Raw genomic sequence first — 12822 nt, forward strand, 5'->3', positions numbered from 1 at the left:
TGGACTACCTAGTCCAACCTTTCTCAGCCAGGGTTCCTCCAAAGGTTGCTAGCAGTTCCTCGGGGGGACGAACAAGTTCTGTTTCTCAGTGGGGATGACAACGATAAAGTTAACCCAAACCCAAGCTTTTCACATTTCATCAAATGGGCAAAATAAATGGTCAGATTTGGCCAGTGCTCCCATTTGCCATACTACCAGATATCCATCAAGAGGCCTCTTTCTGGAGCCTAAGGTCATTCATTTAGTGACCGTGTCACCACTACCACTAAGCCCTGGTTCACACTATGAACCACATGTGAATCACAGAAGAACCGCCCCTCATTCCTGTGGAATTGACATTAAATGCAGTGCAGACAAATGCCCTGCATTTAGGGTGTTGTTGACTTAGTATTGACACCTGCGGGAAACTTATGCAGCGCCTAAGTGTGAACCTAGACTAAATGACAGCTTCCTGCCCACCGTCTTGTTTGACCTTGTAAACAATTCAGTGGGATTCCTAAGTGATGTCATGTTCCATGATTGTATTTAGTCACTGACATCAGACAGAATCACTCCCGGTTTGTACACATTCAGCAGTTGACCTGGAAGATATAAATAGTGATAGGAGAACAATGGGAAAGGATCGTCCTGGCAAGAGTTGTCATGTTTTTGTCATCAAGGGGTTATTTATTGTGCCTAGTCCAACCTTTCTCAGAGTTTCTCCAAAGGTATCCAGGGGTTCCTTGAGAAATTAGCAATTTCTGTCTCTCAGTAACAACTGACATCTATGATCTCTAAGGGGGGCAGTCTTCCCACTGATGATAATGCAAGAACCTCCTTCTCCTATTGACCACTGATATAAAGGGTCCTTCTCCCATTGGTCAACAATGTAAGGGACCACTGATATAAGGGTATCCTTCTCCCATTGGTCACCAATGTAAGGGACCACTACACTGACCACTGATATAAGGGGGTCCTTCTCCCATCAGTCACCAATATAAGGGACCACTACACTGACCACTGATATAAGGGTATCCTTCTCCCATTGGTCACCAATGTAAGGGACCACTACACTGATCACTGATATAAGGGGTCCTTCTCCCATTGGTCACCAATGTAAGGGACCACCACACTGACCACTGATATAAGGGGTCCTTCTCCCATTGGTCACCAATGTAAGGGACCACTGATATAAGGGTATCCTTCTCCCATTGGTCACCAATGTAAGGGACCACTACACTGACCACTGATATAAGGGGGTTCTTCTCCCATTGGTAACAAATATAAGGGACCACTACACTGACCACTGATATAAAGGGATTCTTCTTACATTGGTTACCAATGTAAGGGACCACTACACTGACCACTGATATAAGGGTATCCTTCTCCCATTGGTCACCAATGTAAGGGACCACTACACTGACCACTGATATAAGGGGGTCCTTCTCCCATTGATCACCAATGTAAGGGGCCACTACACTGACCACTGATATAAAGAGCCAATGATCATAGGGAATCACAGTGTGAAATATGGCAAATATTCATCATGGCTGGGCAAATGCTGGTCACAATCATTTACCAAATAAAAAAAAAAGACCTATAAATGTTTGTGAAATTTCCCACCACAAAATGTACTCAGCCAATGAAAGGTGATGACTCCATTTTTATTCTTCTCCTGCCATCAATGGCCAACCCGGTCCCACACTTCATCCATGTCTTTGTTGACCTCTGATCTCCTTATGAACGGTCTCTTCCATGATGAAGATCAGCCATGGAGAATATCTGAGGTGTATATCAGGGTGTGCTTCTTCCCACATGAGAGCTGGGATGTCCAGCAACATTCATCTAGAAGACATTTCCCACACTCAGAACAGAAATATATCTTCTCACCCGTGTGCCATTTCTGATGTCTATAAAGAAAGGACTGGTCTGAAAAATATTGCCTGCACTAAGGAGAGGAAAGGGGCTTGTCCTTTGTATGAGACTTTTCATGTCTGACAAGATGTGATTTACTTACAAAACATTTCTCACACTCAGGACAGGAATACGGCTTTTCCCCCGTGTGAGATCTGAGATGTACAGAAAGAGTAGACTTCCTTAAAAAACACTTCCCACACTCAGGACAGGAATGTGGCTTCTCACCCGTGTGCCCTTTCTGATGATCATAAAGATGTGCTTTCTCTGTAAAACATTTCCCACACTCGGGACAGGAAAATGGTTTCTCCCCCGTGTGAGACCTTTGATGTGAGATCAGATGTGATTTACTTGCAAAGCATTTCCCGCAATCAGAACAGGAATACGGCTTCTCCCCTCTGTGAGATCGCTGATGTCTGTAGAGATTTGATGTCTGTGAAAAAGATTTCCCGCACTCAGGACAGGAATGTGGCTTCTCACCTGTGTGAGATCTTTTATGCACATACAATCGGTGTTTAAAATGGAAACCTTTCCCGCACTCAGTACAGGAGAAGCTCTTCCCTGTTGGAAGGCCGGCCCGGTCCCGCACAGTCTGAGGTTCCTCAGGATACGAGGAATCCGATGGTCCATCTACACTGGGTGGTGCCGGATGGACATTGGAGGGAGCCGGGTTTTCTCCTGGACTATACTGTGTGATGTCCTCATCTTCTACTTTCCAGTCTGGAGACAAAGTGAGACAATCCTCGGAGGTTTTCCTCATCTCCCGGCCATGGACTAAAATACAAAGACAAAGAGGATTACTAGACAGGAGCTGATTGGTTCCCCCAAACCAGGACTCCTCCCACATCAGGCAGCTTGGTCTCTGAGGAGCTTACAATTCCACCCTCAAGGGAACTAGGAAATGGCTCCTCTGATCTCCTACCAGGTCATTTATTTATTCATGGACCTTAGTCAGAGAGTGAGGAAACAACCAGAACTGTCTTTTACAGGAGGGACAGTGATGAGGGGATTATAGGACGAGGGTCCCCACCCTCTCTATCACTCATCGCCATCTTCCCAACACAAGAAGTACTGCACTTCCTTATTTAGTCCATGATTTAGTCATGAAGAACAGCGGGGCTGAGCCCCACCAGAGGTCAGAGAGTGAGGATGGGGGGAGAACAACCAAGATGAAGACTGGACTGATCCTGAAGACCACCATCATTGGGGTATTGACTCCTCCCTCATTATCACTTTCTGTTTAAGGGTCCAAAGTTGGAGGATGTTATCACATTATTATCACCATGTAAGTCTGTGCTCCAATCACATCATCCGATATAAAATGTCCAGCTGGTAGGAAATGGGTGTAACAAAAGAGAATCCATATTATGTGTATATATAGCAGTGGGGGGAGGGGGGAGAGCAGAAGTCAGGACTATGGATTGTACAACATAGAGTATATATATATATATATATATATATGGGTCAGGAGTATGTACTATAAAATATAAAGTATATATTTCAGGGGTCAGGATGCATAATATTCAATAATCATTTGACGCTTAAATGTTTACTGTAGACAAGTTGCAGAGGTCCCACACCGCTGCCTCCCATCTCCTGAGACTGCACTCAGTGACTTGGGTCTGAGACACTACAGACATATCCCTCCACCCGGCACAGCCAGCAGACAACAGAGCAAGTACCCCTGGGAGAATTATTCTGTCAGAGATCTTACTAGACCCGGGCATGGGGAAGAAGATCCAAAGCACATGCTCCCCGGTGCCTAGGTCTAGTAATGCCTATGGCAGAAATCAACAGGTTGCTGCCAGCTGAACCCCAGAACCTCCATAAATCCAGTCTAGATTCATAAATTGTGTCTGCAGCACAGAGAAGGAAGATTATCCGAGAGAAATCCAGGAATACAGGACGGGGAACACAGCTCAGGAAAGTGACCAGGGGATTACAGGCTGATATCACCCAGTCCCCGCCCTACTCTGGACCAATCAGTGAGCAGTATGGGTGGAGGAATGGATTTAGTGTTCATGACCCACCTGTGCTGATCTCTGTAGGAGTGTCCTCCTCTATAAATGTCCCCGTTATTCCATCCTCCTCCATAGACTGCTGATCATCCCTCACATACGCCTCTTCTTCTTCTGCTTTAATCTCAACTTTTACATCTATCAGATCTTCACCCTAAACCAAGAGAAGAAACAACAATAACATCTGTAAATTATAAGCTTTACTATTGAGACATCACATTAATGAAAATTTACACTTAACTTCCATGAGTTCATGTTCTCGAATCTAGATGATCCTTCACACCAACCTTGTAATGGTGAGGGATGGTGTGATCTTCCTGTGTGGAATCCCAGGAATACAGAGGACGGGGACATCTCTCTAGTGAGTTCCTGGTATTAGGTGGATTCATCATACCTTCTGAAAACTCCTCCATCACTCCATACTCCTCATCCTCCTCTGTATACTCTTCTTTAACAACAATATTATAATCCCCGAGGTTTCCACTCTGAATATATAAAAAAAATAATTGTAACAAACATGCTGCTTTTAAATCATAACCACCAATAATTTTCAATCATCTACCTGATGATGGTGAGGGATGGTGTGACCTTCCTGTGTGGAATCCCGGGAATACAGAGGACGGGGACATCTCTCTGGTGGGTTCCCATGACTGGATCCATCTGTAGGAAACACACACACTGACTGAATCCATTGTTTCTATGTGTTTATCAGATGATGGGGGATCTAGGTGGATCCTCCGTACTGCTCTCTCCTTTACAATAAAGTCTCCTCTTACCCGGTGATGTGAGGGGCGGCTGATTCTCCTTAATGGCACCCTTCAAGAGATCACATTACCTGATAATGTGAAGGTCTACAGATCTTCAATCAGCAATTTACATATGTGATGAAAGTGACTTTGAGGGGTGGGGAGACCCCTGTCTCAGCTCGCCATATCCCTCTTATGTGTAAGTCACCCTGTGCCTCTTAGGGGTACAGGGTGAAATGTTCTAATATTGGGGTGGGGGGTTGTTCATTGTTCACTGCCAGGTGGTGCATCCCATTGTTCTATTGTGTGTCTTGCTTGGGAGCAAACGATTATGGGAAGTAATGTTTCCGGCAGCCCTTTCCCCTGATGGGACGGCCTGCTGATGTGTTTCCTGTTACTGGGTGCATTTCCCCGCCCTGTGTATATATCTTGCATCTATGTTAAAATAAAGCAGTCTATCACCTGGAATCCTTCCAAGTCTGGTGCTGTCTCCTCTTGTATGGTCAGCGGTGGTGTCCGTGGATCTGTGTTCAGACAGAGAAGCGGGAGTCTAACGGAAATACCCTAGTGCAGTCGGGGTCCGGTTCCGTTACATTGGTGGCAAGCGGTGGGATTGTGCTTCCAAGCTGTGAACAAGTCCAAACCACCACCGGGATTCAAGATCAGGAAAAGAGACGTCGGTCACCCCAGTGGAGATATGGACCTGGCATCAGAGTTCCCAGGGCTGCTGCAGACTGTTCTTACAACATACAGTTGCAAGAAAAAGTATGTGAACCCCTTGGGATTACGTGGAGTTTTGCATGAATTGGGCATAAAATGTGCTCTGAACGTCATCTAAGTCACAACAATAGAAGAACACAGTCTGCTGAACATAATACTACACAAACATTAGATGTTGCCATGGTTTAATTGCACATAACATGTAAACATTCACAGTGCAGGGAGGAAAAAGTATGTGGACCTTTGGACTTAATAACTGGTTGACCCTCCTTTGGCAGCAATAACCTCAACCAAACGTTTCCTGTAGTTGCAGATCAGACCTGCACAACAATCTGGAGTAATTTTGGACCACTCCTCTTCACAAAACTGTTTCAGTGTAGCAATATTCTTGGGATGTCTGGTGTGAATCGCTCTCTTAAGGTCATGCCACAGCATTTCAATTGGGTTGAGGTCAGGACTCTGACTGGGCCACTCCAGAAGGCGTATTCTGTGCTGTTGCAGCCATTGTTTTGTTGAATTACTTGTATGCTTTGGGTCATTGTCCTGTTGCATCACCCATCCTCTGCGGAGCTTCAGTTGGCGGACAGATGGTCGTACGTTTTCCTGCAAAATGTCAACAATCCGTCCAGGCCCTGAGGCAGCAAAGCAGCCCCAAACCATGATGCTCCCTCCGCCATGTTTTACAGTGGGGATGAGGTTTTGATGTTGGTGTGCTGTGCCTTTTCTCCACACATCGTGTTGTGTGTTCTTCCCAAACAACTCAATCTTGGTTTCATCTGTCCACAGTATATTTTGCCAGTAGTGCTGTGGAACATCCAGGTGCTCTTTTGCAAACTTCAAATGTGGTGCAATCTTCTTTTTGGACAGCAATGGCTTCCTCCCTCCGTGGTGTCCTCCCATGTACTCCATTCTTGTTTAATGTTTTCCTTATTGTAGATGTGTCAACAAAAATGTTAGCATGTGCCAGAGATTTCTGTAGGTCTTTAGCTGACACTCTGGGATTCTTCTTTACCTCATGCAGCATTCTGCGCTGTGCTCTTGCAGTCATTTTTACAGGACGACCACGCCTAGGGAGAGTAGCAACAGTGCTAAACTTTCTCCATTTGTAGACAGTCTGTCTTACCGTGGACACATGAACATCAAGGCTTTTGGAGATACTTTTGTAACCCTTTCCAGCTTCATGCAAGTCAACAATTCTTGATCGTAGGTCTTCTGAGAGCTCTTTTCTGCGAGGCATGGTTCACATCAGACAGTGCTTCTGGAAACCAGTAAACCCAAAACAGGTGTGTGTTTTTTAAGGGCAGGACAGCTCTGGGAGAAGTCATTAAGCTAGGGCCTAACATACTTTTTCCTCCCTGCACTGTGAATGTTTACATGTTATGTGCAATTAAACCATGGCAACATCTAATGTTTGTGTAGTATTATGTTCAGCAGACTGTGTTCTTCTATTGTTGTGACTTAGATGACATTCACAGCACATTTTATGCCCAATTCATGCAAAACTCCACGTAATCCCAAGGGGTTCACATACTTTTTCTTGGAACTATACCCCAGGACTGTGTCTATGGATCAGTACCTGGAGCTCAGGCAGCGGATTTGGGAGGTGCTTTGGAGAGGAGCCCTCCAGGTTGCTGGTATGGACAAGGGCAAGTGCTATCCAACCCCACGGGAATGGGCCAGGGACCATCGGATGTTACGGATGCCATTCCTGGGGGAGCGACCCCAGGAGCAATGGATGACTGAGTTGGACAGGCTGGTCCTGCAGGAGATAGAGCTGGACAACAGATATCGGGCTCTGCAATGGTACGCAGAGCAGGAATATTTAGGGGTGACAACAGAATGCTCTCCTGAGGGATATGACTTTGGTGGCCCTGGATTGCTGTGGGAGAGCCTTACAGATCATTTTGTGTTTGGCGATGAAGGAGAACCTACCCTGGAGAAGTTGTGAGAAGACAGAGAGGCTGCGTTCGGTCTCACAGGGGTCTCAGAGCTTGAACCAGATCTGGAATACCTGCTGATGAAAGAACAGGATCTGGAAAGGACATACAGGCAACTGCTAAAACATGTTCAGCAGCATGCCCAAGAATCGGCAGTGGAAATTCCAGAGACTGGGGATTTGATAGACTTCTCTGCTAAGGAAAAACAACCTGGTAAGCCTCCAGCAGAAGAGCTGACAACAGGGCCAAACATTATTGAACTCTGCCCAGCACTGGTAACATCTTCTGGGTTCCACGGACAGGAGATGGTGAACCCCTATCCCCAGACACCAGTTCCAGAGACTGGGGATTTGATTGACTTTTCTGCTGAGGAGGAACCAGCTGGCACACCTCCAGCAGAAGAGCTGGGATCAGGGCATGGCGTTGTTGACCTCTGCCCAAAACAATCAGCACCGCAGGAGCTACAGGAAGAGGATGCAATCGGCACCTCATAATGGCAGCTTGAGCTGATGTCCGTGGATGGGACTTCGGTCTCCACTGACAACCCCAGAAAAGGGTCTGGCATTGGGACAGGAGGATGTCAGCCTTACTTTGTAAACACTGGGGGATGTCCATCAAGTCAAAGTGGATGAGACTACAGTCGCCACCTGGATACCCCAGGGATGCTGGGCAGTCAGCCCAGATCCCCCACAGCATGATGGAGTTGGCCCAGCCACCCTGTCTTCTCTCCCGCAGCTGAGAGGACTTCAGGGAGAAGGACCAGTCCGTACCTTTCCCCAGCGGCGGGTATGTTCTCCGAGAGAGGCAGAGGTTGGCTGGGTGAGTAATGCTTTGTGTGGAACCATTTGTTTGGGGAACTGTGTGGGTGCTGGCATTGGGGGACTGGAAGTACAGACTAACTTCGGAGTCCACCCGTTTGGGGTTTACTCCTGTGTTAGTCTCCTGCCGAAAGGGGAGATATGTGATGGGAGTGACTTTGAGGGGTGGAGAGACCCGTCTCAGCTCCCCATATCCCTCTTATGTGTAAGTCACCCTGTGCCTCTTAGGGGTACAGGGTGGAATGTTCTAATATTGGGGTGGGGGGTTGTTCATTGTTCACTGCCATGTGGTGCATCCCATTGTTCTATTGTGTGTCTTGCTTGGGAGCAAACTATTATGGGATGTAATGTTTCCGGCAGCCCTTTCCCCTGATGGGACGGCCTGCTGATGTGTTTCCTGTTACTGGGTGTATTTCCCCGCCCTGTGTATATATCTTGTATCTATGTTAAAATAAAGCAGTCTATCACCTGGAATCCTTCCAAGTCTGGTGCTGTCTCCTCTTATATGGTCAGCGGTGGTGTCCGTGGATCTGTGTTCAGACAGGGAAGCGGGAATCTAACAGAAATACCCTAGTGCAGTCGGGGTCCGGTTCCGTTACAACATACATGAATAGATTCTGTATTTAGTGTTAATTACTCACCTCCCCTAATATCTAGAGAGGGTTCTTCCTGTTTGATGGTCACCAGCATCCCAATTTTCTCCATAGACCCCTGAGAACCCATCATAGCCATCTCCTCTTCTTCCTCTTTAACCTCACTTTTCACATACATTTGTTCTTCACCCTAATCCAACAAATGAAAGAAATCTTTAAACTGTGAGGACCAATAAGCTGGAAGAAGAGTATAGTCTCATAGAGTTAAGAATTGCTTTTGTGTTCTACCCACCTACCTGATGATGGTGAGGGGTGGTGTGACCTTCCTGTGTGGAATCCCGGGAATACAGAGGATGGGGACATCTCTCTGGTGGGTTCCCATGACTGGATCCATCTGTAGGAAACACACACACTGACTGAATCCATTGTTTCTATGTTTTTATCAGATGATGGGGGATCTAGGTGGATCCTCCGTACTGCTCTCTCCTTTACAATAAAGTCTCCTCTTACCCGGTGATGTGAGGGGCGGCTGATTGTCCATCATGACGTCCTTGTAGAGATCCTTGTGTCCTTCTAAATACTCCCACTCCTCCATGGAGAAATAGACAGTGACACCCTGACACCTTATAGGAACCTGACACACACAATGATACAGTCACCATCCAGACACATCCCTTGTCTGTTACTGGAGAATGTCCCAGAATTCCCGGCACTGCTCACCTCTCCTGTCAGCAGCTCAGTGATCTCTCTGGTGACTTCTAGAATCTTCTTCTTCTTTCTCTCTTCTATCAGGGAGGTAGGTGGAGGCAATATGATGTCATATGATCTCCAGACTTCACAGGAGGAAAACTCTACATCTGAACTGAAATAGTAAAATCAAATGATATTTCCAGAATCCTCCTCACTGCTCTGGTCATTTCTCCATGTTGCTAAGGCCCCACTTCAGGCTGAGGTACAGCTGTGAGGTCAGTGTGCAGACAGGTTGGCTACTGAAAATAGTTAGTTTTGGCTACCCTAGTCAGGAGGGATTATTGTTTTTACTGCCTTCGCTAGGCTAAGTTTGCAGGATTTTCAGAGTCCAGCCCTCCCATTCTGGTTGATTATAAAAAGGAAAAAGGTTTGGACCTTGAAGAGAGCCGCCGGTGAGTCTCCAGGGAGCCTTTCACCAAACTTGGCTTGGGGAACTACATAACGCCATCATGTAGAGGGTCTGCTTGGACTTTTAGTCCAATCTGAAGACACCAACTCGTTGGTCATCATGGATTTCCACCTTGGACTTGCCAGTATTGAACAATGCCGGTATGCTGGGGCAGCTACAATTAGCCAGTTAGGGAAAATACTTTTTGAACTGTTCTGCTGAGTTTTATTAGTAAAGCCTTGAAACGTTGTCCTGCCTGGTCTAAAGTTATTCTAAAGGGGTGTAGGAAAGTAACTAACATACTACACAGAGACATTTGATGCTTCGGTCAATTAAAGCACATGGGGGTATAAAGTCAATCTCTTCAGGAGTTATCATGGTTCGGAAGAGAAGCAAGCAGTTGCCAAGAGTAACGAGAGACTAATAACCTTTACCAGCAGCCTGTCATGAAGCATGGCACTTGTGCTAGTTAAAGTATCTTCTGGAAATGAGAGAGTTGATTCTTTGGCTCCATCCCTCTCTTTGGTGGTCTGTCTCTCAGAGCAACAGGAGCAGACCAGGGTCATGGAGGCCCTCGGCCTAACCACCAGGTACAGGAGAGTAAGAAGAACATGCACAAGGGCCACACTAAGTGCACAGTGGGATCCCATTGTGTCACTGGGATTGAGATGACAGCTGGAGTGGGCATAGGCTCAGCATGTCCCTCCTAATTGCAACAGTTACAGGCAAGGTGTGCATAGACACGTGACCTGAAGATTAGCTGGAATCCAGTTATTCACCCAATGTACACAGCCATTACTAAGTTGGAGGGCTGCCTGAAAGCAGTCCCTATGTTGTCCCACAACACAACAAAGGTACCCCATGTGCAGGGCGAGTAACCTCACCCATAGTGCCTAAGTGTAGCCCAGAAGAACTAGCTTCACCCTACATTTTGGTGCTTACTGAGGGAAACATGGAGGAAGGCCCACCTACACCCTTCAAGTGTGATGTCATAGGATTCTGATTCCAGATGGAGGGACATTGGGAGGAGGAGCTGTGAGGTCAGTGTGATGTCATAGGACTCTCTGACTCTGGTTGGAGGGGCATTGGGGGGAGGAGCTGTGAGGTCAGTGTGATGTCATAGGATTCTCTGACTTTGGATGGAGGGGCATTGGGGGGAGGAGGAGCTGTGTGGTCAGTGCGATGTCTTAGGATTCTCTGACTCTGGATGTAGGGACATTGGGAGGAGGAGCTGTGAGGTCAGTGTGATGTCATAGGATTATCTGACTCTGGTTGGAGGGGCATTGGGAAGAGGAGCTGTGGGGTCAGTGCGATGTCATAGGATTCTCTGACTTTGGATGGAGGGACATTGGGGGAGGAGCTGTGTGGTCAGTGTGATGTCATAGGATTCTCTGACTCTGGATGGAGGGACATTGGGGGAGGAGCTGTGTGGTCAGTGTGATGTCATAGGATTCTCTGACTCTGGATGGAGGGACATTGGGAGGAGGAGCTGTGTGGTCAGTGTGATGTCATAGGATTCTCTGACTCTGGATGGAGGGACATTGGGAGGAGGAGCTGTGAGGTCAGTGTGATGTCATAGGATTCTCTGACTCTGGATGGAGGGACATTGGGAGGAGGAGCTGTGAGGTCAGTGTGATGTCACAGGATAGGATAAAATATTGTAATAAAAAAAATAAATATATATATATATATATACACACACACACACACACACACACACACATTACACTTTCCGGCGTAATTGCCGGCTTTTCTCTTTCCTCACGTTGTGCCAGTGTGAGGAAAGAGCAGCTGATAACCAGCAAGTGTATTTACATTGTGTCATTGAACACAGCTGATCACAAGGTAAAAGGGAGCTGTGATTGGCCCTTTAGCATGTCATGTAATCAGCTGTGTCCGACGGACGCAACAATCAAAGAGCTCACTGGGTACGTGTCCCAGAGGGCGCACAGGAGGTGCGGTTCTGGAGAAGGTTTTATGACGCTCTTCCAGAACTAGACGATCGGCAAATGGTTACAGTACATGCTCCGCCTACAGCGGCTTTCTGGACACAGAAAAAAAGTGTTCCTAAAAACATTTTTGGAAATGTTGCCATCTATGGGACTAATGAACATGACATGTTTACCAGCCCACTCCTTTAACTGATCACCAGCCAAAGCAAGTACAGCCGGTAGGAGAATCCAGCCAGCAGCGCCGGGAACGGAGGGAGAGGGCACAAGGTGGTGGATCGGAACTGCTGGGGGGTTCCAGTGCAGGAAGTGGTGGGGGTTTTTACTTACTAGTTATTTATTTAGTTAGTTCAATCCCCCTTCAGCAGCTGAAGTGGCAGGAGAAAAGAACAGGGGAGCCAAAGGGGGATTGGTGCTGGTGGGGGGATTAGAGCTGGACGGCAGAGAAGATTGCTGGAGGTGGGAGCGGGTGCAGAGAGAGGCAGAGCTGTGGGGTATGGTGCAGTGGCTAGGAGAGAGAACACGACTGCGGCTCTAATTTCTGGGGCGTAGCCCGGGATACAGCCATGGCGGGACAGCTTACTAAAAAGCGTGACTGTCCAGGAAAATCCAGGACAGATAGCAAGTATGGAGAAGGTGACCCATCTCCAGAATGAGGAGAATGTTCCGGCCCCGGAAGTGGGGGAATGTTGTGCCCCTGAAGGGGTTAATCTGGGTTCCCACACTATATATGTGTGTATCATCATCTGCTGGAGATAAAAGACGTCACAGTGACTATGGAGGAAGAGGACGGACGTGACTATGGAGGAAGAGGACGGACGTGACCATGGAGGAAGAGGACGGACGTGACCATGGAGGAAGAGGACGGACGTGACCATGGAGGAAGAGGACGGACGTGACTATGGGGGAAGAGGACGGACGTGACTATGGGGGAAGAGGACGGACGTGACTATGGAGGAAGAGGACGGACGTGACTATGGAGGAAGAGGACGGACGTGACTATGGAGGAA

The 12822-nt window shown here is 47.3% G+C and overlaps 1 protein-coding gene across 1 annotated transcript; it reads right to left on the bottom strand.

Annotated features, from left to right (window-relative positions):
• Nucleotides 1-1622: 1622 nt before the first annotated feature.
• LOC149429918 (uncharacterized) lies at nucleotides 1623-9566 on the bottom strand. Its single transcript, XM_089666381.1, has 8 exons — nucleotides 9446-9566; nucleotides 9236-9359; nucleotides 9022-9119; nucleotides 8774-8915; nucleotides 4474-4571; nucleotides 4199-4396; nucleotides 3924-4065; nucleotides 1623-2667 (listed from the first exon to the last, which is right to left on the bottom strand). The coding sequence occupies exons 2-8, from the start codon at nucleotides 9318-9320 to the stop codon at nucleotides 1928-1930; spliced, it is 1503 nt and encodes a 500-aa protein (XP_089522507.1). The 5' UTR covers nucleotides 9321-9359; nucleotides 9446-9566; the 3' UTR covers nucleotides 1623-1927.
• Between the last annotated feature and the right edge of the window lie 3256 nt (nucleotides 9567-12822).

Source organism: Staurois parvus, unplaced genomic scaffold, assembly GCF_062004578.1.
Source record: "Staurois parvus isolate SC_StPar_1 unplaced genomic scaffold, SC_StPar_1.0 ptg002686l, whole genome shotgun sequence".
NCBI lineage: Eukaryota > Metazoa > Chordata > Amphibia > Anura > Ranidae > Staurois > Staurois parvus.